The 27,312-nt window shown below is 38.7% G+C and overlaps 1 protein-coding gene across 6 annotated transcripts in view; it reads right to left on the bottom strand.

Moving 5' to 3' along the window:
* Nucleotides 1-27,312, bottom strand: part of gramd1ba (GRAM domain containing 1Ba) — a 360,885-nt gene that overhangs the window by 36,668 nt on the left and 296,905 nt on the right. For 5 of the 6 annotated variants that reach the window (XM_055660784.1, XM_055660783.1, XM_055660782.1 and 2 more), the window contains one exon: nt 196-280. In XM_055660784.1, coding sequence (XP_055516759.1) covers nt 196-280 — 85 coding nt within the window. Of the gene's footprint in view, nt 1-195; nt 281-12,688; nt 15,034-27,312 lie in introns of those variants that run through there. The other variant, XM_055660786.1, reaches the window with a different exon arrangement.

The following is a 27,312-nucleotide window of genomic DNA, read 5'->3' as shown; positions in this document are numbered from 1 at the left end:
AAACACAAATAGAAAATAGTTACAGCAAAACTGCAGTATCGCTGCAGTATCTTCTGAAGAGACAATTATTCTATATTTTAGCCATCAAAATGTATCTTATTTACTGTGCAAATAATGATAACTGTGGCCAGTCTTTTTCTAAAGCATGCTTGTGAAAAGTGGCATAGTTGATACATGTGGATGCTTATGCTTTACCAACAATGAGTCGTTCTGTATCTGGCAGCTGCTTAAAGAGTTTTCTGAAATCCTCGTTCCGTTGCTTGTATGTTGGACTCAAAACCTGAAACATAAAACCAAGCTACTTTTACACTGTTTTCTTAGATTCTCCAATGAAAAAGATTTAGAACGCTGCAAGGCTTTCTTTACTGAAATGTGAGCAAAATCTGACCATCGATGAGCATATATTAAAATGTTAATGTAAATTGATGAAACCCACAGGTCTGATCAGTTTCTCTGATGATTAACAGTATTACTCCATTGACCTGTAGTGCGTGAAATTAGTTGAAGTGTAGAAATACATTTCACACAAGCTGTCAACTTCCTGATGGCCAAGCTATACTACCCTCTCTGTATTTCTTCCAGATCTAGATTATACGAGGCTCACCTCTTTGTAAACCAAAGGCAGGCCCACCATGTAGTCCCTGGACCATATTTAAAACTATACTCCTGTTACATGAATCTCGTTAATGCCATAAAAAAAAGGATATTCTGACATTCATTGATGACAAACCAGCTCTTAACATTTGTTTCCTCAAACTCATAAAGGACAAACTGTTAAGTGTGAAACCAAACTGGATGCTGCCCGGTGTCCAAGTTTACTTCGACCTGAAGTATCTGCCAACCTGCACTTACCTGGGGTGGATGAGGAAAATCGAATGTTGAATGGCTATAGCTGGAAAAAAGTTTGGAGCGTGATAGCAGGCTCAAGCGATGTAATTATAATGCTCTATCCACCATTAAGGTCTGATACCATTTGACAAATAGCAAAGCTTGGTAAGAGCTTCATTTCATGTCAAAGCTGAAAAAGGATTTTTGGAGTTTTTAAATGTCTGTAATATTCAGAGATATTTAAATACTACTGAAATTTTATTATTTTAAATACTTAATGAAAAACATACTAATGCACTAATAAATAATAAACAAGGGGAAAGAAACAATTCTCCTATTGAAATTTAGGTTTGGAATCTCTATTCAAATGAATGGGACTCAGATCACATGCCTGATTCGGATGGTGTAGTCATGAGGGTTTTCTGGCAAGGCCTGCATTGTTGAATTACACAGCAATTCCAGCACTGAAGTACAATCTTGGATGCACAGACATCCGTCACATAGCACATCCCAACCTTACAGTAATTCTCAGACTTACCTACCTAGTGGCGGCAGAATGCTAACAACCCCGCACAATTTAACTCAAGAACTCTGCACATCAGACAAAGTTGCCAGGATGCAAAGCCAGCAACAAACAAAGCCTGAAGAAAAGGCTCGAACACTCTGGTGAATTCTTCCACAAAATTATACAGGCTATTGCAGTGGTCAATGTTTTCAACAGATTCTCAAATAATTTTTGGAAGATAATCGATATGTGATTACATAGAACATGTATTGTTCTGGCTTCTAACTGGAAAAAATCACAATATTACCACACATATTTAGTTCGGTTAACTTGCAAGATTAATATGTATGCACTGTAAAATTCTGATTAAACATTTCTATGAAACAGCTTTGATTATATAAAGAAACTAGATGGAAACTTGCTAAATATGTACGAGGCACATATACATTTCACATTTGTACACTGAATACACCAGAAGAGGCTTATTTAAATCCACTTGTTTATGAATGTTCTGATCTTTTAGTTTACAATACAAATCCTTAACAGATATTGTATGAAATAGATTTATAGTTACTTTATGATATTACAACCACATTTTACCACTGACAAAAATCAACATTGAAAATAATTGCGAGACACATTTGAAATGATTTTAAATCTCATGTGTTTCAAATCTACAAAATGCACAATAATTTATTCATTTCACTTCCACCAATTACAATAGCGATATATAGGACATTTTTGTTCTTCCTTTCTCCCTTCAAAGAATTCTACACATCAAGAACCTAACGGATAGTAAGTGAAGTTTTTTTCTTCAAATACAGAACACAGAAGCTGGACTTCGGCCACCAAATCCACACCAATCATCAAGCACAGATTTAGACAAATACTACATTTTTTTAAATCTCACTTTCTTATCAATGACCCCCCCCACCTACAGTATGCACAAGAGCTAATTATTTTATGGCTAATTAACCTATCGCCACATCAGTCTGGTATATCGGAGACAATGGAGCACCCAGAGGAAATTTCTGCGACCTATGGAGATAGTGCCTTCACCACACTGACAACACCAAAGGTCAGAATTGAACTCAGGTCTCTGATGCTGTGTGACAGTGACTGTACTAGCTGCATCACCACACTGTCACCTATTCGCAGAAATAAAGTAGAGGACACTAAACACGATACAAATGAATGTAAACAAGATTATTTAAATCTAAATGATCTGTGTTTGGAATACATTTGAACTGTCAGAATTAAAATAATTGTTTATTTGCCTTATACCAGAAAATACCATAAATCAAAATGTACCTTAAGATTGAACATAAGTTAAAATTTAAGAACGGTGAAATAAAGATCCACTTATATTGTGTAGATACAGTAACTGAAAACCAAAAGGACATAAATACACTGGGTTAGGATAGAGTTGAGCATCATAGTAGCTAGATTTTTTTTTAGTATGATATGTATCTTGCAAATTGCACAAGAAAGACATGACCACTGAATAACAAAGAGAAAGACCAATAACAATCTATATGAAAATTATTTTTGTCCTTAGCTAATATTGTCCAACGCAGGTGACAGACTAGTGATTAGAAACAGGAAAACTGCTTTATTTTGCCTTCCCAAAACAGATGTATTGCAGCAACGTTAAGTATTCTCATGGCTAAAATCAATTAGAATTGACCAGAGTTTACCTCTGATTTCTAATCATCACATTGTATAATATTCACACTGTCAGCAATGGTTAGGTTGATACTAATGAGACAAATAAAATATGCAGACTTAAAGTCTGTCTATGAAATAAAACACCATATTTGGATTAATCCAGTGATTCTTCAAAATTAGAGGATGTAATTATTCTGCAGCTATTGACAATAAGAATACTTCAGAGAAATTATAAAATATTCTTTTTCCGATTACTGCATGCAAGATTGGAGTAGAGTAGGAAGTGGTGGGTGAATGGGACGTGCCTTTCTTAAACTTCTGTGACCATCTACAGCAGACATTTCAAGCACTTTTTCTTTGACAAAAATGCCAGTAATGCAGATTTTACAAAATTCTCTAAATTCACTGGAAATGTAAACAAACCAATATCATGTCCTCTTGCAAGCTGACATCCCCGGTATTGAGATTGTTGTCATGTCCGGTCAGCTATTTTGGGCAGTCCGCGTCGTTTGCAGGCCTAACATCAGACTCCCAAACAGATACTCTATTCCATCCACTCCCATGGGAAGAGATTGCCAGACAACAGAAGAAAGGATAATGGGATTGCTCAAAGCTTTCTTTGGGAAATGCAGCATCCCACTGACTCCTGGGAATCTCTGGCCTATCTCCATTCAAAGTGGATAAGGAGCATTCAAGATGGTACTGAGAACCCCAAAGCCATACTTCAGGAAAACAAAAAGGCAGAGCGGAAAGTGGGAACTACCTCAGAATGACCCACCCACTGCTCCATCAGCACCCCCTGCCCCAACTATGGACGAGTCTGTAGTTTATGCATTGGCCTTATTAGCCACCTCCATACCCTTACATTGGATTGGTTGAGTAAGTTATCCTTGATCCTGTGGGATGGTCTAAGAAAAAAAATGATCAGAGGTGCCTGGTTTGAACATTCCAGACATTTTGGATTTGCTTTCTCTTCTGTTGATTCCAATTGTATTCAGAATATATAGGTAATGTATGAGATATATGCTAAATAAAAGCAAGACATTGCAGCAAAATCCATTTAACTGTATTTTCCTGTTCACAATACATAATTAAAGAATCAGGTCCAATGATCAAAATTTAAGTTCAGATTCAAACTAAGTATATATATGATCAAACTAATTATCACAACTTTCTCCTTGCATGCTCCCCCCTTCACCATATCAACCTATATACCCTAAAGATACCCAATGAGAAACTGTTCTTAACTCCTGCTACTTTACTTGCTAGTTACATACCACATGAATACTTTGACCGTATGATTAGTTATTTCTTAGTCTGGACAGCAATTTTAGGCTTTTTGGAATTATGGGAAATAACACAGCTCAAATTAACACCAAACAAAGCTAGGGTTCCTGTTTTGTATATCCAATTAATTACTAAAACATCAAAACCAGAATAAACCCCAAGCACCATCAGTGTCCTCTCCATAATTACATTGCATGTCCCATTTTTAATGTTGGAATTTACAAATACTTCATCTGAATGGGTCTGCACACTCTAGGGGGTAAAAACTAACTAGTTAAACCCCCTTTTCACGGGGCGACTTGACGCAAGAGGTAACCAGAGTTTAACATCGTGGGAACCTCGTGCGGTAACAGTACGGCATTCGTGGACCACCGTGGCGCTAACGGCAGGTAATCGTGTAACTTGGGTACTCGGGAGAAAATTCAAACATGTTTGAATTTGTCCAAGAGTGACTTGTACACTTGTGGTTGAGCATTGCAACATTTTATGAACGTAGTGGCCAGTGGGATATCCGTAGTAACTCTTGCGGTTACCGTGGGAACTCCTGCGAACGGTAAACCCGGAAGTTGGACAGAGGGGACAGAAGGTGAGTAAAAAAGGTGTTCTCAATGTTGCTAATTGAACATGTGTCCATCGAGGACGTCCCACCTCATTGTAATTGTTGGAGAATCTTTTTAACAGGAACAAGCAGAGATGGCTCCCAGATTGATGTCTGCAACTCTTCATTAACACATCACTACAAGAGGAATGTCTCTAATGTTATAATCCCTCTCACGCTGAAACACAAAATAGTTGAAGGGAGTTGAAATAATTACATTTTTATCATTTTTCATTTCTGAGTGTTCAGGCACCTCACTTGCTGAGCTATTGTACTCCAGCAGTTTGTGTCTCTTTTTGTCTGAAAGCAGTTTCTAACTGGAGGGACTCCGCGGGCCAGGCAGCATCTACGGAGGGAAATTGACAGGCGAGCCTTTCCTCAGGCTGCCTTATCTCTCTAACCCCCCCCCCCCCCCCAACTCCCACCCACACACACAAATGCTGGAGAAACTCAGCGGGTGCAGCAGCATCTATGGAAGGAAGGAAATAGACAACGTTTCGGCCCCACTGCACCCGCTGAGTTTCTCCAGCATTCGTGTGTGTGGGTGGGAGTTGGGGGGAGGGGGGGGGAGAGGGGGGGGGGAGAGAGAGAGAGAGGGCAGCCTGAAGAATGGGTCGCCTGTCCATTTCCCTCCGTAGAGAGAGGCCCAGGAGAGCAACTAGGCCAGTCATGCTTAACAGAGAGAGAGGGGGAGGGAGGGAGAGGAGAGAGAGAGAGAGAGAGAGAGAGAGAGAGAGAGAGAGAGAGAGAGGGAGAGGGAGAGGGAGAGAGAGAGAGAGAGAGAGAGAGAGAGAGAGAGGGAGAGAGAGAGAGAGAGAGAGAGAGAGAGAGAGAGAGGCAGTCCTGGTCAGTCCTTTGAAGATAGACACCAGTTGCTTGGAGCAACTAAGCGGGACAGGCAGCATCTCTGGAGAGAAGGAACGGGTGGCATTTCGGGTCGAGAGCCTTCTTCAGACTGAAAGTTTCACCTCTCAGTAGATCATAAAATAAGACAATCATCACGGTCAATGTGAGACACAGTCTTTATTCATATTTGACAAAATAAAAAGACGACTTCTTGCACATATTGAGAGAAGGTGCATCACACCAAACAACATTTGTCTTAAAAAACAGATTATTCTTCAGCTCATTAAAGAGTTCGGGTGAAAAAAACCAATATAGTGTGTGACAACAAAGTAACATCATTTGTGCCACGTGATTAACTACACTACAGTCCACGATGCTCATTCACGATTAACGGGAAAGATCGGGAGACGGACAAGTCACTCGCACAAATGACAGAATTGCCGAGTACCGTGGGAACTCTTTACTCTACCCCCGTTATATCGTGTGATATCGTGCTAGACCACAACCACTCCACTCTGGCTACATCTTGCGTCAAGTCGCCCCGTGAAAAAGGGCTATTACTAATCTTTCGAAACTAGAGTGTATGATATATTTGAATATATCCACAGCTTCCTTTACCCCCATTATCTTCCTTATTTGCCTCTCCATTTGCAAAAATTCCCTCTGCAAACCCTTTATGTTCCGTTGATGCTGACATATGCATTAACATGAATACTATCTACAATCTTGAAGTACAGAAGAAAACAATTCAAACCATTGTGGCTACATTTAGACACTGAAAGAGCCAAGACACATAGTTCTGCTCTTTTGTGCTCTTCCAATGGCCATGGCAGTATTTCCTTTTCAAGTTTATGTACCACATGGTACATATTACATAACGGGAAGATGTACCATATTACATAATGGGAAGACTACTTTTTTGGTGTTTATCTATTGATAAAATATTGAGATTGGTTCATAAAATCTTTCCTAATCTTTGAAACTAATGAGAGCATCAAGTACAGGTTAAAAGCAGATCAAAATGGTACAATGTCCAATTTCTGAGAGAGACCCTTACTTCAGGTGTTTCTGCAAATACACAGCAATTAAACCTGACCTTGCACAACCTTGACATCTTGATGTAGTGGGCACTTTGCTGACTTTCCTCAAATGACAAAGGACAAAGAGTGCTGGAGTAACTCAGCAAGACTGTACAATATGGCCTGTCGGTTCAGGACCGTTCTTCAGATTCGACCCCAAATGTCACCTATCCATGTTCCCCGGTGATGCTGCCTGACCCGCTGAGTTACTCTAGCTCGTTGTGCCATTTTTTGTAAACCTGCATCGGCAGTTCCTTGTTTCTAATATGGTTCATGCAGGCTTTCTTCACATCATTTGGATGTTAAGGTTCCCTTCTAAATTCTCTCTTGCATTTGTTAGTGTTCATAATGGACAACATTTATTAGTATTACAGAAGGTTGTGTCAGGTTTCAAGAAAGATAGTTGTCAAAGGCAATGTAGGTATTCACATGTATAAATGTATCTATTTAATAGTGGTCATTCATTTGTTGAAACAGCCTCAACCTAAACACTACCAAAGCTTCTGACAGCTGTAAGAAGTCCTCAAAAAAGTCGAAAACACAAGTATGCTTCAATTTAAGCAATATAAATCATTCATAGATAGGCTGGAATGATTAATGTCACAAAGAAATATCTACAGATGCAGTAACGGATGCTTTCGTAAGGCTGTGTTTACACGTGCCATCTAGACATTGTTGGGAACTTTGCCTAGAAGGGTATTTGATAACAAAAGATGTAGGAAAGGCTCCATTCCAACCTTTTGCTTAAAGCGCACAAATAAAAGTCAGTCATTATTTTTGCAGTTTCAAGTGTTGGTCATCAGACATGTACATCAATCTATTGCATCATCTCGGTTGGTTAGCTCCAGTTCAAAAGTACTTTAAAGTCTGGTGTATACATTGGAAGTTCTGGAATGCAACTAATACTCCAAGTAAAAATACGTAATTTGTACCAAATGGACAATTATAAACTAAAAGTGAAAGTTATATAACACCAAGGCATATACACCAGATTTTAATAGTCCACTGGAAGAAATACTTTTTGGTCATTAGTAAATGCAAAATTCTGGGAGTTTATCAAGACAATTAGGTAGAATTGATTGCAGTTAGCATGGAGATATGGATTTTATGAAATAGTCCATTAGAGAAGCATAAGGTACTGGCATTGAACACTTGTGGTTGCAGATTGGAGTTCCAGCACCTACCAGCAGTCCAATCCACGAAACACATGTACAATGGTTATTAGTCTTCAATAGGGCTACTAGGTGGGACGGTGGAAAAACATCGTCCAACTCACCCCGCAGCAAGCACAACTCCTATCAACTGAACATGGAGCACCATCAGAAGTCGTCAAAGAGAAGCCTGCGTTGCCGTCCGCCTCGCCCTCCTCGATTAAGGAGGATACTTTGGGGTGAGTGGCCTTGGGTGGAAGGAGGGGAAGGAAGAAAATAGAGGGCATGAAAAAAAACATTTGAATTGTATCATCACAAATGGCTGATATCAACAACAAAACTGCAGAAGGTAAAAAGTTGAAGAACAACTTAAACCGGAAGCTTTTCAGTTAGAGCTGGTGGAAAAAATACTTTTCACCCACCCTTCCACCAATCATTGTCTATAATATTCCTCGTGATAGCTTTGTGCAAAAAATGGCTGTGCGGAGCAACACTGGTTGGTACGATTGTGGACGTTACTTGGCCTATAGTACATGGAGCTGAGGACAGATTACCATTGACTGCTTATTGCAGAAATACATTAAGCTGAACTCCCCTTCCAAACAATTCAGCTCTTTCATGCATTTGGGCTCTCACATTCTTCCATCCCCGTCCACCTAAATAGATTATGAATAATTACTAGATAGATAATCAACGCATCAAGGAAACTGGCAGAAAATACGTTTAAAGGATACTGTTGTTAAAGAGAACTGAAAGTCAAAAGGGACTACTAATTCAAGATGCTAACTAAACCATCTGTTTTGAAAAACTATGCTTTAGTTAAAAATTATTGCAACAGCACCTTATCCAAACTCTGCCTGTTTGTCACCCTGGTACAAACCAACTCTGTGATATTACTGGGACACAGACAATTTGAACCAATAAATGAGTGTCATTATGGAGTCATAATACCAGAAAAAATAACATTCAAGTCTATTAGATTTTTTAAATGGAAGCAGTCGAGTACTTGAAACTGAAAGCGCATCGCAAGATCTCCCGTCCCCTTCAGACGTAAATCTGGGTAACCGCATGATTTTAAATCGTTGCAAATGATGAGAATACTCTTTTACGATCATGCCATATGTTTGTTTCATTGCAAGACACGTGCTCTGTACCTGCAGCATTCCGAAGCTTATATGGGAAAATTACTCATGAGATGAGGTTTAAGTGTACAATAAAGGCAAAATGCACATTTGTGAACTTATTCGTTTCATGCAGTGAAGTGGTCACATCACGAATTTTTGACAAAACACAGATGATGATTTAAAGGTGGCTTGCCAGATGTCCTACAAAACTCTTGCCCCTCACAGGACAGCAAATTGTCTCATTTTCCAATTGAAAAAATATATAGCAAAAGTATCTGTACGGGATTCAGTGGGGATGTTTGTTATCAATAGCTTATTGAATAGTGTTGGTATCTGGTCTGGCAGAAATTAGTGACCTGCATGCTGGGAACAGTAAAGGTTTCTGCTATTGCTAATATTTCCCATGTATTCCGATCGATGCAGGTCACCTCCATTTCAAGGCCAGATAATTGTTAATATTTGACTCCACATTCCTTGGTGGAAGTAGTTCCTGGTACTCTTCTCATATTCAGGCATATAAGGAAAGGCTGATGTAAAGCCAGGACTATGGTCACACGGCCATTTAGCAACAGAGCCGAAATATGTCCCTCAAATTGCCAATCTATGAATTAAATATTAAGATTGGTTAGAAAAGCAAACTCCCATATCACCAGCTATCTTTTTGAATTGGCTCAATCTAATTAATACCAAAATTAGGCTGAAAAGGGGGTCACAGCACTATTGCATGCATATCTTGATTGCCACTGCTATTTGCAACTACAAATCTGTCCAATTATTCATTCTTTAAATCAATACACAGAAAAGTAGGTGTTGAACATTCATCATGACTGGAAAAGAAAAAATGCTCAATTTTGGTAGAAGGAACAGAGGAAGGCTCGCTCTCTCTCTCTCTCCATTGATGCTGCTTGATCTGCTGAACATTCTCAGCATTTTATTTTTATTTCATATTTCCAGCATCTGTAGCATTTTGATTTTCAATTTATTTTCTATTTCTTCTTCTGTTTGCAATTCTGAATGCTCATCTTTTAAACCCAACTCCAGATAATTACTGGCATTGCCTTTAAGCAACCCAGAGAGGCCTCAATCACACTTGGAAACATCATCATTGCTAGCTCCAAATTCTACAACTCTTTATCCGTTTGGTATTCCTACTGGGCCAAATAGATCAGATTTTTTTTTTTTTGGCTCGAAGAGTGGTAAGGAAGAAAGGGGTTTTGTTTGATGGGGCACTGGAACCAGCACAAGGGAAAGTGGGAGCTGCTCCATTGAATTGGCTTTCACTTGAATTGGGTGGGGTGTTGTGGCTTGACATAGTGAGGAACTAATGGTGTATGTAAGGCATTAAACCAAGTAGTGATTGCTATGGAAGTAAATGCAGCTGGAGAATGCTCAGATGAGAACAAATGTAGAGTTTAAAGTTCAAAGTAATTGGACTAGCAGAGTGTTGCAAGCAGGGACAGAAAACATAATGATAATAATTCAGCAGAAAATAAAGTGACAGAATGGAAAAGGAGGGGTGAGGATAGGTCAGAGAATAAAGGATAATACGAGAATAGTAGTGAGAAAAGATCTTGAATCAGAAGATTGGAATGTAAATTCAGTCCGAGTAGAAATAATGACCAGATCGTGCTTGCAAGTACTGACACGCCGGAATGGAACTGCCAATGTTTATCTGTTTAAATGTAAGTGTGGTCTTAAGGACATGCAGCAGATTACAATGTTTTAAACCTACTGACAGAATGGGACTGTTTAATATGTTTGTTCTCTCTGCCACTGGATTCCATATGGAGTTCAGTGGCACATATTACTGAAACACAGGAAGGTGTCATGCAGGTATAGCAATTAAAAAGGCATGGAATGTTGGCCTTCATTGCAATGGGCATGGAGTACAAGAATAAATAGGTTTAGCTTTGGCAGAGTGTTAACCCTTATCTGGTAATGGTCTCCTTATTGAAAGGTGGTTTAGCTTGCCTTCGAGTTGGTGCAACAAAGGTTCAAGGGATTGATTTTTAGCACCAGGGGCTTGACATACTGGTATCCAGATTATAATTGGGTGCTTTCTGCATCATCATAATATTTGCTTACCTCCATCACAATGCATGCAATGCGAGAACATTATCGACTGAACAAGTAAGAAGATAGAAAACTGTTTTACTAATTATAGTTTTGTTGATTCATTTGGTGACAAGTGAGTAACATTAGAAGGCATTGATAAACGGAGGCATGTAACATCTGAAAAAAAAACTAATTAAAATAGTGGTGGGGTATTAAACTTTGCTAGTTTAGCAACAACAAAATCTTGCATGTGCCAGATTATTGGAGTATTACAGTGCAGGCTGTCCCATGGGTTACATAAGGATCTATCTGCAGGCCATAAGTCAGAAACATACATTTTCTCTGGGAACCTATGTCCCATTGCTTTACTTACACTAGCAATATTCCCATCATTCCATTCAACAATCTCCTTAACACTGCTTATAATTAAACTCATGGAATGCATACTATATCCAATCAATCATTAATGAATACCATGAAACATTTTTTGATTGTTATTATGAGTTTTAAAATATATGGGAGAATTTGCAAGAAGTCAATTCTTCATGTTAGGTCAGTCATAACCTGAGGAGCACATATAAAATCCAAATTCTTAAAATAAAGAGTAAGCTGTCATTTTAGCTTCCCACATGTGTGCAATAGCATGGTGGTTCTTTCTTGCCGCACATTGTTGCATAGTTTACACATCAATAAACACCATCATTTAGGTAGCAAATTCTAATACATCATGTTAGTTATTATTATATTAAAATTTCCTATCTTTATTTAAGGTTGAATAAGAAACATAGCATAGTTTGTGTGACTGAATTCATGCAGATTTCTCCCAGATACTTGTAGTAGCTTTGATGTAGAATCTGTGGAAACTCTTCATGTGATATAAACATCATTCCTCTCAAGTTGCAGCATAAGACATGCTTAAGTTGCAGTAGATGATTGAGCAATCCCTTGTGCAAATTCAACCTCTCGATACATCATATAGTGAATTGTTTGGTGTCAAAAGGGATCGCCAATATGTAGCCCACTGTCTTCAGTTTGTGAAAGCTGCATTTTTACATATGAATTGCATTTAGGATTGCTAACAAACCTAAAGACAATTTAGAACATTAGAAATATTAAATGTTTGAACTGAGTGTTGGCTGTTAGTACACTATAATAGCAATCCTGCTGCACCACACAGTTCATAGTTTGAATGTTTGATTTTTATATATTGGACAAAAATCTTAGAACTTAGAAACATTTACTTACAAGGCCACGCCCTAATAACAGATCCTCTACTATTTTATAGCGGTTAGCTTGGGCAAATCACAATCTGGAGTATAATAAGCTATTTCTAGAATTGCATAATGTATTAATACAGGGGAAAAAAATCCCTATTTAATGCTAAAACATCTAAATTCTACTTTGATGAATTTAAATTAACATTTATTACTTGTGCCGAACAGTGTTTGCTTCAATAGTCCAGGTTCCTCAGTGAATGAGGGACGTGAAAACTTTCATACATCCTGTAGCAATACTTTATAACAAAAATTAGTTAACATTTAACTCACTGCTGGGATTTCTTCATCATCCATATCTGGGTCAATCCAGACATCAAGGTTGTCTTGGAAATAACGCATCTTCTCCAGATACCATGCCACTGTTCCCTCGTGAGGCTTATAAGAGATGTCCCAGTCAGGATACAGCTCATTTTCAACATTCATAATTTACTCTTGGTTAAACTCAGACTTCTTAATCGAGTTCTCTGATTAAATGTTTTTTGCTGCTGCTACTTAACTTCAGTTTTAGGTCAGACACTTTCTTTCCTCTCAATTTAATTATTTCTGCTGGTTACCAGTAAAGTTGGAAGACAGAATCAGCCTGACTCCCACATGCAACAAATTAGATGTCCGACTGCCTTGATTCTATGCGTATCCACTGTCCTATAGTAACCTCAGCTCTTGCACATCGCCAACCACAGATGTTTCCTGTCAGCAAGGAGGAAGAAAAACTGTTCCAAAAACCTAGTTAACGTAATTTCACACAATTAAACAATGACTGTACAGTGTTGCTTTCTGCACTTTTAACTAAATACCAAAAGATCATAAAGCTGTTCTGATATATATAAGCAGTTCTGATTCCTTACTGTGGGAGGAGCTTGATATGGTTCCACAACCTGAACAAACACAGGCAATGAACATGTGCCAACTATTGGGCGATGGCAATATTAACTATTAACCTGTCAGCAAATAATAAACTATGGCACCCGTTGGTACGTAAATAGACTCTATTCTACATTACAAAAACCTCTGTTCTGCTGTGATTCATTTATTGTAAATTACTGAAAGAGAGATTTTTGGTATCCTGAATAATGAATCATCAAATAGCTAATGAGCATGTGCATGCTACTAGGGTAAACGCCTTCACATGAGTCAATGGAGAGGCTGGAGTACCATATGAAACTAAAATGAGACATATTGTTTATTCCATGTGTATAAAGGCACCAAGTTCACGCTGAATAAACTCCAGCTCTAGTTTATTACAATCCAGATAAAGTGTAGAATGCACATGCGGACATCAAACAGCTGGGTGCAACTATTTATCTTTTCAGACTACTTAACCCTTTCATGTATACTTACTGTAGTTTCTGTGTGTAATGATGCACACTATAACTTTAATTGCTGATGATTTCAACCTTTTTACTCTGATTAATCACTTTAGTTTAATTTAATTTAATTTAGAGATACAGCTTGGAAACAGGCTCTTTGGCCCATCTAGTCCGTGCCAACCAGCGATCACCCATACACTAGTTTTATCCTACACACTAGGGACAATTTACAGAAAATAAATTAACCTACAACCCTGAATGTTTTTGGTATGTGGGAGGAAACTGCAGCACCCAGACAAAACCCACGCTGTCACAGGGAGAACGTACAAACTTCATACAGTCGGCACCCGTAGTCTGGATCGAATCCGGGCCTCTGGCGCTGCAAGGCAGCAATTCTACTGCTGGGCCACTGTGCTGCCCTTCATTGCGCATTTTATGTTGTTCTACCATTTTCTCATTTTAAACAAACTGCATTTTCTGGTTTTAAACAAATAAACATTCAAATAGTTTATTGACTCCTATTATTTAAAAGTGTACACCTTATATGCTCATGGCTGTTTGCAAATTCAGCTCATCCTCCATCTATCTCCAAGTTTGCAGATGAGACCATTGAGGTGGGCCGGATCACAAATTATGATGAGAACAGGAAGGAGATAGAGAACCGCCTGCACCGTCCTTTGCATCTTTCCAAAATTATAGTATCCAAATCTCCAGCTCTGGCTGGATCAGTGTTTTATAAAGATCCATCTTGACTGCCTCATGTTCTTATTTTGTGCCTCTATTTAAGATCCCATGTATTCATTTTAACCTTTCTAAATATGCCCTATCACATTCAAGAAACTAGGCACATGTGGACTGTCCGGGGGTTATAAATGCCTTTTTTTCAGATATGTTCTTCAATGCTAAAAGGTTGAACTTCTCAAAATAGTGTTTTAAAACTATCAATTCCTTGCTTACCATCTAAATTAATCCCAGCAATAGTTCGCTGTTAGATGTGGGGATTAGGACAAGTGTTGTTATCAAAATGTTGTACAGCTTATTACAGCTTAAGCGCCAGCAGATATTTTGTTTTAATGGCAATCAGCCCCTTCATGTTCCCTACCAGACCATGGCGGCATTTTATACTAAGCACTACTATATCACTTTTTCAACTCACTACCCTATTTAGACCACCTTGTGGAATCTTCAGAATCAGAATGCTATGTGAAAAAGGAATTGCTGAACAGCCCAGGAGTTAATAACACAATGATGTTTTTAGACTGCATTTACCATTAATGTGCTTGATGTACATTTGTGACAAAGATCATTCATCTGTGAAAACTTGTGCTTCCTGCAAACTCTGTACAATCCATAAAAGCATGAAATTATTTATTTAACATTTTTCTTTAACAGCTATAAAATTCTAGTATAAATATTATGATACAGCTTTAAATGAAGAAAGCAACTCTCCAACTATAAAACTTACTAAATATGCATGGTTATATACAAGAAAATACCTCTATGGCAAAATAGAATTGGTATATTATGTCTTCTTTCAGCCATTATATTCAATTCACTTTGAAATACAACCTAACACTAGAATTTCCAATGTTGGTTTTACGACCTGGAGAAATTGCAAATTCATTCAATGGTTCTGCTGATTTTAATATTTAAGAGAAATGTTATCACTCTTCCTTTTATAAGATATTTTGATTTATTGGACCCTCTCAAATACCACTATATCTGCTCTTATGCTCTGAAAATACTACCAACTCCAAGCAATCAGTTCAAATCCATAAAGAGCACAATTGTTAAAAGTGTGGTCTATTGGATAATGCTGCTAAAATTGTCATGCTGCAATAATACTAGGGTGTTTACCATTGCTGATGAGTCACCATTCTTGGCTCAAAACTAAGGACAAAGATGGAAACACTTCATCGTCTCTGGCACTTTATGTACAAGTTTAATAAACAGTTTATTACAATTCCATATGGCTGACTAACCAGTCCTTGGAATTTGCCAGCAATTTGTGAGTAAGCTGTAAACATTTTCTTTTGGGGCATGCTGTATATTAAAGTAGAGTCTGTTTGAAACTTTATTAATACACTTAATTGTTAATGATTTATAGGACTATTTTATATTTTAGGAGTGAATTTGATTATTTAATCACATATTCATTGGACTAAGTGCTGAATCTTCATAAGTTAGCTTCAACTCCACAGAGACAAAAGCAAATCTAAATATCTACTGCATCCTCTTCATGATCACAAAAAAAAACTATAATGCATGTAATCGCTGGTCCACATAGATTTAAACACGTATCTACATAGTGTAAAAATGTGGAATCTTCTGTGTCGATCTTTGCTGATAATCATTTTGTGATAAAGTATTCAGAAACCGTTACATCGCTCCTAATTCCATTTATCCAATCTACAGTATCCTCGGTCTACAAAACTGACCACACCCCTGGATTGTAATGGGAAAATATTGATTGATTAAATCCATTCATGAGTATTCATCACATTATGCTCAGAGGCACAAATTGCCTAAATTAAATTCAGTGTTCATTACTTGACCTGAAGTAATCATCAGTCAACTAAAGCCGGACCCTGGCTTTTCTCACCTCTTCTATGCAATTGCTTCAAATCAGTCATTTAACCCATGTTTGGCATGTTAAAGGCTCATTACCACCAATCAGCTGAAGTCACCCAGCTGCTTTGAGGTTTAGTTTCCCACTGAAAGGAAATTTACTTCCTTTGTCTATTATATGAACCCACCCAGCATTACTGACACTGCTCCAGCTATTTGCTTCAATTCATGGGAGATTTTATACTCAGTCTTATGTGAATGAGTATGTGTGAAACTGCAGCGCAAATTCACTCAAGCAAATCTAGTATACTGCAGGCATTTTGCCAACTGCAGCCAAGCAGTAACCCCACACTTGTGTACTCAATACCATTTTCTTTGGTCACTTTAAGAAACTTAAATGCTTTGCTCAAGATAACTGAAACAGATTGTAAATCGGCAATAAATAAGAAATAGAAAATTTGATGGAATCTTAATCTGAAAAGCAAAATTGGTAACTGAGGAAAAATTATGATAAATTCAATAAAACACAAAAAGTCTAATTTTTATTTCTTTATTCTCCGTTTTATCAATGTCATTGTTTTTATACACTTCCAGGCCTTTCCAATATCATTACAGCAGATTGGCAAGAGGGACATAAACAAGAGGAAGGCAATGGGATTTTGGATGTTTAGAAAAGGTTGGAGTACAAAAGCAATGAAATCTTGCAGTGAAGTGGTGAATCCAAACCAAGAGTCAAGAGTGTTTTATTGTCATGTGTTCCAGATAGAACAATGAAATTCTTACTTGGAGCAGCACAACAGAATATGTAAACATAGTACACTGTAAACAATATAATGGGATTGTAGTGTTTAATAGCTGAATGGCTGCAGGGAAGAAGCTGTTCCTGAACCTGAACCGTATAGTTTTCAGGCTCCTGTACCTTCTTCCCAATGGCAGGGGTGAAATGGGCGTGTGGCCAGGGTGATGTGGTTCTCTGATAATGCTGGCTGCCTTTTTGAGACAGCGACTCCGGTAAATCCCTTCGATGGCAGGGAGGTCAGAACCCGCGATGACCTGGGCAGTGTTAACAACTTTTTGCAGTCTTCTTTGCTCTGTGTCTGAAGTTTCTGAATGAGGACATGATGCAACCAGTCAATATGCTCTCTACTCTGCAGCTGTAGAAGTTCAAGAAAATCCTCAGTGACATACCGAATCTCCGTTATCTTCTCAGGAAGTCGAGGCGTAATGTGCTTTCTTGATAATTGCATCAGTGTGCTTGGACCAGGAAAGATCTTCAGAAATATACACGCCTAGGAATTTGAAGCTTTTGATTCTCTCCACCATCGTCTCGTCAATATAGACAGGTTTATGGGTCCTCATCCTTCCTCTTCCAAAGTCTACAATCACTTCCTTGGTCTTACTGACATTGAAAGCCAGGTTGTTGTGCGGATAGCATTTGGTAATTCGATCGATCTCATTACTATACTCTGACTCATCACTATCTATAACTTGTCCGACAGCAGTGATGTCGTCGGCGAACTTGAGGATGGAGTTCGCACTGTGTCCGGCTAAACAGTCATGAGTATAGAGTGAGCAGCCTTGCGGTACTCCCGTACTGATTGGTATTGAGGAAGAAGTGATTGTGCCAATTGGAACAGACTGTGGTCTGTTGATGATGAAGCCGAGGATCCAGTTGCAGAGAGATGCGCAGACCCAGTTCCGTGAGCTTGATAACCAGCTTTTTTTTTAAATTAAATTTTTATCACGTTTATATCTCTCGTTTCCCTTATCCCTAACCAGTCTGACGAAGGGTCTCAACCCAATAGGTCACCCATTCCTTCTCTCCAGAGATGCTGCCGGTCCCGCTGAGTTACTACAGCTTTTTGTGTCTATCCGGTTTAAACCAGCATCTGCAGTTCCTTTTTACACATGTCACATCGACACTAGTCCCATCTGCCTGTGTTGGCCCATATCCCTCCAAACCTGTCCTATCCAGCTGATAGTGGAGTAAATATTTATTCCTGTATTGCTATGTTCCCATGTTCTCGTTATGGTAACCAGCTTGGAGGGCATGATGGTATTTAACGCCGAGCTGTAGTCTATAAACAACCGCCTGACGTATGTGTCTTTATTATCCAAGAGGTCCAGTGCAGAGTGGAGAGTCAGTGAGATTGTATCCTCTGTTGACCTGAGGTTGCGGTAGGCAAACTGTAATGGGTCGAGGTTCTTGTTGAGCTAGGAGCTGATATGCGCCATTACCAATCTCTCAAAGCACTTCATCACAACGGACATTAGTGGCATCGGTCAATAGTCATTGAGGTATGTTACCATACTCTTCTTGGGCACCAGTATTATTGATGCCCTCTTAAAGCAGGAGGGAGCCTCAAACCTCAGTAATGAGAGGCTGAAAATGTCTGCAAAAACTCCAGCCATTTGGCCTGCACATGTTTTGAGAACTCGACCAGGTAATTTCAGTTGATAATTTTGGTATATGGAAAGAGCTACTAGAGGAGGCAGTTGAGGCAGGTACTGTAACAACATTTAAAAGACATTTGGACAGGTATATGGATAGGAAAGGTTTAGAGGGATGTGAGTCAAATGCAGGAAGGTTGGAATAGTGTAGATGCCGCATCTTGGTCAACATGGGCAAGTTGGGTCGCAGGACCTGTTTCCGTAATTAAATAATTAAAACTGCAGTGCTTTGTTTTAATTATTAATGCATGTGTGGTTTTCCGTGTGGATGCACAGCTGTCACACACTGATAACCATCAAAATACAGTAAATCCTCATGACAACGGACCATGGCAAGTGTTCATTATTGCCAATTGTCTGCTATAACTGAGTAACATAGGTAGTAGAAACAAACAATTGCAGTTGCTGGTTAATACACAGAAAGCCGGAGTAACTCAACAAGTCAGGCAGCATCTATGGAAAACATGAATAGGTGATTTTCCAGGTTGAGACCCTTCTTCAGACTGGTTGGGGCAACCGTTAGTGGGTCAGTCCACTATAATGAGGTCCATTAAAACGAGGGTTTACTGTATATAGAATATATATAATGTAATTCTAGACAACTTGTACTGATCAAAAGAAATAAAGATGCACAATTTCTTATTAGTAGCATATAATAACACAGAACCCTATCAATGCAATTATAAGAAAAAAGTTGTAAAATAAGAAACAATGTAAACCTCATTATTACTTGTTTCAGAACTGAAACTTATTTTAATGACAATAGTTTCGTAATATTCTATTAATCAATGACATTTCCAGTCCATTTTGAGCCATCGGTAGAATTATTCATTTTGTCACGCAACTTAACAGATAATAGACCGTGAATAAGCAATTACTGATTAATTTGAATATAATTTAATCATTACGTTTATCTCTCCTTGTCATTTAAGTTTCACATCTAATAATCTGAATCAAAGCCAAATATTCTTTCCAAAACCATTCAAATATGGTCACTCCCAAAACATTTTCAAAAAAAATATCCATCTAATTAAATGAAAATGTCACAAGATGCTTGCTACTAATTCTTAAAGAGATTGTAATGCTCAGCTTTACAATGTTACTGAAGTGCACATGATCTCATAAATGAACAAAAATAAAGACGGTGCTTACTCTCATGATGTGCTGTCTTTCATGCTAATGGAACATGGAAAGTTATAGAGAAAAAGAGAAAGGAGATATAAGATTCGGTTTTACAATACAGGCATGGTTCAAGGTATAAAGATAACAAAATAAAAATGAAACTGCACAACAAAAAGCTGTGTTTGAAACACGATCTGCAACACTAGCAACAACTTAAATTTCTGCTAGAGGGGGTGTTCAATTGGAAAGACATCCTCCCATCTTCTGCATAAGATTAAGCTGTTTTGAACAACATTCTGACTTCATAGGAGGAATGGAAACATAAATCTGAAATTTAGCACAAAAGAACCATTTCCACTCATTAAAATCAGAACATTCTCGAACGTACAAATAATATTCTGGTTACAATAGAAGGGACCAGCTTTTACCTTCTCCTTGAATATTTTTATAAGCTAGCGACATCGGTTATTTTCCAGGTTGTCTGGGGTGACTTGGAAAGAGTCGATCACTAAGATATTATGGTGTTGCCACCTTCAGAAGGTTTTAGAGGTCATAAGTGATAGGAGCATGATTAGGCCATTCGGCCCATCAAGTCTACTCCGCCATTCAATCATGGCTGATCTATCTCTCCCTGCTAAACCCATTCTCCTGCCTTCTCCCTTAAACCCTGACACCCGTACTAATCAAGAACATAATTAGCAGCAGATTACATACATTGGTAATTGCTTTATGAAGCACAGGTTATGAAATAGGCTTCCTTTGGTAGATATTCAAATAATTCAGAAGTTAATGGAAGGGACCCATCAATGATTAGAAAAATCAAATGCCTGTAACATAAGAGTTAAGTCAGTGGATGGGAACAATTGACAGGGAACATATAAGGCCCATAAAGGGCTTGGGTAAATCAAATGGAATGGGATCTGAAATTAGGGATATTAAAATTTAGGGACTATAATTGGATTAGTAAAATCAATGAAATGGAGCTGTACAATGCTAAGGAAATCAATCAACCAGAACAATCAATGAATTGCTAAAGTTAATTAAATGGAATGAAAAAAGGAATAGTTAGGTTCAATTAATGAATTGGAAAAGTTCATGAAAAATAAATATCAGGAATTTGCATAGGTTAGAATATATAAACTTATATGAGCTTATCTTGTTTGCCTCCACTGAAAATCTTTTTCTTTCAAAAGTAGGAAATGCCAAATGAATTGCAAAGCTAAGCAATTTGCCGCAAACAAGTATATTCTGGGCCAATGACTGAAGAACAGTCATGCAAAAAATAATATGATAAATATCAGCAAGAAATAAAATGACTACGAACAATCCATAAACAGAAATGGCATTAGCTTTTAGTGTGGTAATGAGTCCACTAGGATATTATACTGAAAGGTCCAAACCCTATGCAATACATTCCTGCTAAGTAATGCCTGATCTTTGTCTTTATTTTTTATTTCAGCTTTCCATCATGTGGAGCCCAAAGAGCAGCTCACAGCTCATATGAGACTAATTAGTTTAGTTTATTGTCACATGTACCAAAGTAAAATGAAAAGCTTTTTTGTTGCGTGCTATCCAGTCGGCGAAAAGATTACATGATTATAATCAAGCTGTCCACAGTGTACAGATACGGGATAAAGGGAATAACATTTAGTGCAACATAAAGTTCAGTAAAGTCTGATAAAGATAGTCCGATGGCCTCCAATGAGGAGGATAGTACGTCAGGACCACTCTCTAGTTGGTGATAGGATGGTTCAGTTGCTTGATAATTGCTGGGAAGAGACTGTCCCTGAATCTGGAGGTATGCACTTTGAGATTTCTTTACCTCTTACCTTATAGGAAATGGAAGAAGAGGGAGTGTCAGGAACTATTCAGCTGGCATAAAGATGGCCATGGAATTTATGAACGTGCAAATTAATCCATTAAAACATGCCATTCTATAATGGTGTGAAATATGAAAATGTTGTCTCAATGGACAACAGCAAATTCATAAAACAAATTTGAAGACAATTTGCACCCAATGTGCAGGAAGGAACTGCAGATGCTGGTTTTGTACCGAAGATAGACACAAAATGCTGGAGTAACACAGCGGGTCAGGCAGCAAGTGTAGGAAGGAACTGCAGATGCTGGTTTAAACTGAAGATCGACACAAAATGCTGGAGTACCTCAGCGGGACAGGCAGCATCTCTGAAGAGCGACGTTTCTGAAGAAGGGTCTTGACTCGAAACGTCACCCATTCCTTCTCTCCAGAGATGCTGCCTGAGCTGCTGAGTTACTCCAGCATTTTGTGTCTATTTGCACCGCAGTTGTATTTATTATGTATGTAGTTAATTCAATAACATGCACTGGCATTACTGCCACTAGTTTGAGCAGAATAACCTCTTGGCTCAAGTAAATATGAGCCTGCTCTTTCATCATTCAGTCTATGGTCATTGCTGAGATACGTAAAGGGATAAAATCAACGGTCTAAGAAAATCATTCACAACAACCACTTCTAGCCATTGTTTCTCGAAAGTGAGGATGTTAGATAAGGCTCAACCAGTATTGTCCTTCTTGCAACAGTACTACATTCATTTTCTAGGGCCAAACATGCAAAATAGTTATTGTTGTAAGATATCAGAAGGAGGATATAATTCATGGGCCACTAAAGAGGTATAATCTAAATATTACATAAACTATTTAGATGTTGAATCAACACTAACTTGTTCTTTCAATTCCAATGTGCACTCAGACCTGATTTTCCAAAAGGCTTTGTATGCATATATTTTCAAGACAAGACCCATATCTTTCTGTGTAGAAAGGAACTGTTGATGCTGATATATATCGAAGATAGATACAGTGCTGGAGTAACTCAGCGGATCAGAGAGCACCTCTGGAGAAAACGGATGGGTGACGTTTCGAGTTGGGACCCTCTCAGGCCCTGAGCTGAAGCAGGGTCCCGACCCAAAACGTCAACCATCATTTTTTTCCAGAGATGCTGCCTGATGACCGAATGAGTTTCTCTGGCACTTTGTGTCTATCACTCATCTTTCTGTTGGATAAAGGCATAAATGAACACAGATCAAAGGTGTGCAGTTCATGGCGGCAGAGAGGTGCAACTAGTAGAGCAGCTTGCCTCAAAATGACAAAGACCTGGATTCAATACCTCGGGTGCTGTATGAGAAGTTTGTACGTTCTCACAATGACTGCGCGGTTTCCTCCGGGTGAACTGGTTTCCTCTCCCATTCCAAAGACATGCATATTTGTAGGTTATTTGGCCTCTGTAAATTGCCCCAAGTATGTAGAGAATGGATGAGAAAGTGAGATAACATTGAACAAGTTTGTAAACCGGTGTTGATGGTTTGCATGGTCTCAGTGGGCTGGAAGGCCTGCTTACATGCTGTATCTCCAAATTAAACCCAATAGTAGAGGGACATTTTCAGCTCCACATTGAAAATCATAGGCTGTAGAGTGAACCAGGTCTTAACCAGAAGATTGTGACCAAATTGCTACTAGGTAAAGAGGTGCTAGGCCACTGCCTGACAGGCCAATGTGTCCATCTTCCTTCTTTACCATTCCATTATTTTTGCCCGTCTGGACTCACACCATCACTGCTAACTTCTTCAGCTCCATCACACCAAACATTATCATATACTGTTTCACAAATAGCTGTCCCAACAGCCCCCATCTCCAATCATGTCTGACTACCTACATCTGCCCCAATGGACCAATGCACCAGCACTCCAAATATTTGGATCTCATCTTAATGCTTCGACCATCCCCTACCATTGATCATCTATTCAACCTCCCATCCTAATAATGTACCTGATTCTTCCTCATTCTGGTCAATTCTCCTTGGAGACCTCATAAGAAGGGCCAGTTTTACTACAAATAAAGGTGGTTCTGATTATTAAAGTGTGAAACATCCTTCAGCAGCCTAATCAGGAAGTTGCTGCAATCAGAGTTTGGGTCGCTCTGATCTAAATGAATGACTGACCACACTCAAGGGGCTTAATAATCTAGTCCTGTTCTTGGTTCTTGATTTCATGGTCCTCCAAAATACTCCAAATGGAATTTAAACTGGAGGTGGTGAAGAGAGGGCTTAAGCCAGAAAGGGTTATTGTTCGATTACAATAGGTTCAAACAGAGCATTTCAAATATGCAGACATTGACACCACCTACAGAATTTGCTTATAGAACATAGAACATGTAATTATTGCATCTTCACAGGCATAAAGATCTGATATTTCCAATACTGTGCACAGTTTTACATCTACTTAAGAAAGAGGCCATATAAATTATAGACCGACAAAAGGAGGAGCAGTAAAGAGCAATTTTTCATCTTTGAGGTATTCAGCCATTCCAGCCTTAATCCAGTGCAATATTTTAAAGACATGTAATCTGGCATATTCCATTAAATTATGAGCAATGAAAAATAAGGCAGTCTGTCATTTCCTAATGTGACAAACAAATTGATCCAGCCCCCATCTGCTCCATTTATTATTTGCTAGCTTGACTAGAATCATATCAAAAGGCCACATTCTTAAACACACCCCAACTAGAATCAGAGTGTCAGCAATTACTAAGCATTTGATAATTATTGGGCCTTAGGGTAAATTCTGAAATGCTGTCCCAAGACTCAGGTGCAGATGCAATCATTTTGGATGTTCCAAACTTGAGGATGCTATATATTTTATAATGCTCCTGAAAAGAAATGTCTTAGTACAATGTGATTATCGCAATTAACTACTTTAATCTGTAATTATTTGAAGCAAAATGTAATATGCTCCATTTCATTGCCAGAAAGCTGAGCTCCATTCTCGCCTAGTTTTTAATTTTGTGAAGGGCCAGATCACGCATCAATTCAACAGACTGCACACCAGTCAAAGCAAGGTACTTGTTGAAACGTACTAATCAGAGTCATCTCTCTCAAGGAGCATCCTCTCTCTGGGGTACCATAAATCAACAGTCACTGCTCTACCACGTGTGTAGAATATTAATATTTGAATTTACTCCACACCATAGAGTATGAACTCATCTTTCTTTGGCATAAGTTTGAATAATCATAAGCTGTGGTTTTATAGGTATGGCTCTGAAAAGAGTATTTATTTATTTCTCAAAAGTACCCCATGCACCTCATTTTGCATAAACTGTATTTGACCAGCGTGTCAATACAGCTGATGTCTTTGTTTGGTAAAATGCCTGATCCTCTGATCTGTAGTTACTGCCATAAACTGACAGCATTAAACTTGCTTGAGTGCTGTGGACGGCCAGATCGGTGAAGTCACTTGCTGCCGAGTGCACTGGCAACCTTCCCATCTTCACACATCAGTCCCCATGCACTTGATGTTGCGATGGCAGCACTTAGCCAATGTGTCAGGGGTGGTGGGAGGGATGGGTAGAATTTCTGGCGGTTTGATGCCATCTTCTCCGAAATACTTCACAAACACACCTATAGCCAGGTTCTCTGGCCCAATCTAAGACTTGACAGAGAGGTGGATAAAACCAAATCTTTGTTGGGAAAATTAGGTGTCATTGGGGCGCATGAGATTTTGCAGCTGAGATCCTTACAACGGGCATCAAAAATCTGTGGCAGGAACTTAGTGGGTCGGGTAGCATCTGTGGACGGTAATGGGCAGTTGATGTTTTGGAACATTGACTGTCCATCTCCCTCGACAGATGCTGCCTCAGTTCTTCCAACTAATTGTTTGTTGCTTCAGACTCTCCCGCGTCTCCAAAGATACTAAGCTTGATTCATTAATTTACAAAACAGTAACATATTTTTAGTCTGGTTACCAACTTACTTTATTCGCAGTTGATCAGCCAATGATTCTGTATGAAATGATGGCACATTGAACAAAAATCCTTTCACGACGCCTCTCCAATCCCACCACAACTCATCCTTTAGCAACTCTTACTTTTCACACAAAAAGGAAACAGTGCAATTAAGCCCACCTCACTAACCAGAAAAAATGCTGTAGATATCAATTGTGTTATCCTTGGCCCAAAGTATGTGTTTTCCCTTTGAAGCATTATCAGTCAAACTTGAGTTTTTGTTTGCAAAATTCATTGTGTAGCAATACCCTCTAGGATTTTAAATTAGTAGATCCAGTCATGATGTTTACAGAGGTTTGCAGGATGTCAAGAGAAAATGCTGGAGATACTCAGCAGATCAGGTAGCATCAGCATTCTGGACACGGGTCATTGGCAGATGTGTCAACTTTGTTCTCCCTCTCCACAGATGCTGCCTGATATTTTGAGTATTCCCAGTATTTTCTGCTTTTCAGATTTCCCCAAAGTTCAGTATTTTGTGGACAGAGAGATATATAAATGGAATATTCTAGACAACAACCACAGCTGTTAATTCCCATGAAAATATGAACAGGTTAAGGTTAACAAAACAGGAGCCACGAACAAAAGAAATCTGGAAGAAAACAATGTGCAGACCTTACTAAAAAAATATTTGATTACACTCAAGGAATCAGGGAATGATTAAAATGTTACTGAATTTAATACTGCCACAGCATTCCATACATTATGAGCCAAAATGTAGGTCACAAATCATTTTGGTTTAGATTTCATACTTTAGAAATACAGCCTGGAAACAGTCCCTTCAGCTCACTGAATCCACATCCAGCACTATACTACACGCTAGGGACAATTTACAATTTACAGAAGTCTATTAACCGACAAACCTGTGCATCTTTGGAGTGTGGGAAGTAAACGGAGCACTAAAGAAAACCCACACACTCACAGGGAGAACGTACAAACTCTGTGCAGCCAGCATGCATAGTCAGGATCAAACCCGGGTCTCTGCCACTGTGAGGCAGCAACACTACAGCTGCGCCACTGTTGCTGTGCACACAATGTGTAATTGTAAAATTTGCAGGGTGGAAATTTTTATTTGGATGTGTGAAGGATTGCTAACCAGTCAAAGCCTGACAGGGGAGACAGAATGTCATCTTACACTTTATCATTTGGATCTTACCGTCTTCTGCAGCAGGCACAGGAGAGCAAATAAAGGCATTTCCTTATATTGTTCCAGGTACAGGAAAATCCAGTATAAAGTCTCATTTCACTCAATATTCCACAGAGGCAAAACAATGTACCACCATTATTCTGAAAGTATGCTGGTAATCCAACATGTATGCAAAAAGGAATTCCACTGTTCTTAGGTACGTGTGACAATTTGAACCATTGATGAGTGGGGAGGGATAGTTAAAGTGCACAACATTGTTTTTTTTTTAAAGGAGACAGTGGCAGTTGCAATGATGCTTTGAAAGAGCTGTGAAGAGCTAAGAGGAGCTATGTAATCAGTCCTTTCTTATACCTTTTCTCCACTATCCTGCAACTTTGTTTGTAAATGTTTAGCAAATTACTATTCAACTTGATTCCACCAATCTCGAGCACTGACATTGCTGGGGGGTTGGCTGTTAACTATTGAGCTTTATCTTGCTCGGCCTGTGACTG

Source organism: Leucoraja erinacea, chromosome 32, assembly GCF_028641065.1.
Source record: "Leucoraja erinacea ecotype New England chromosome 32, Leri_hhj_1, whole genome shotgun sequence".
Classification (NCBI taxonomy): domain Eukaryota; kingdom Metazoa; phylum Chordata; class Chondrichthyes; order Rajiformes; family Rajidae; genus Leucoraja; species Leucoraja erinaceus.
The sequence above is the reverse complement of the archived record's forward strand: the minus strand, read 5'-3'. Positions and strand labels throughout refer to the sequence as shown.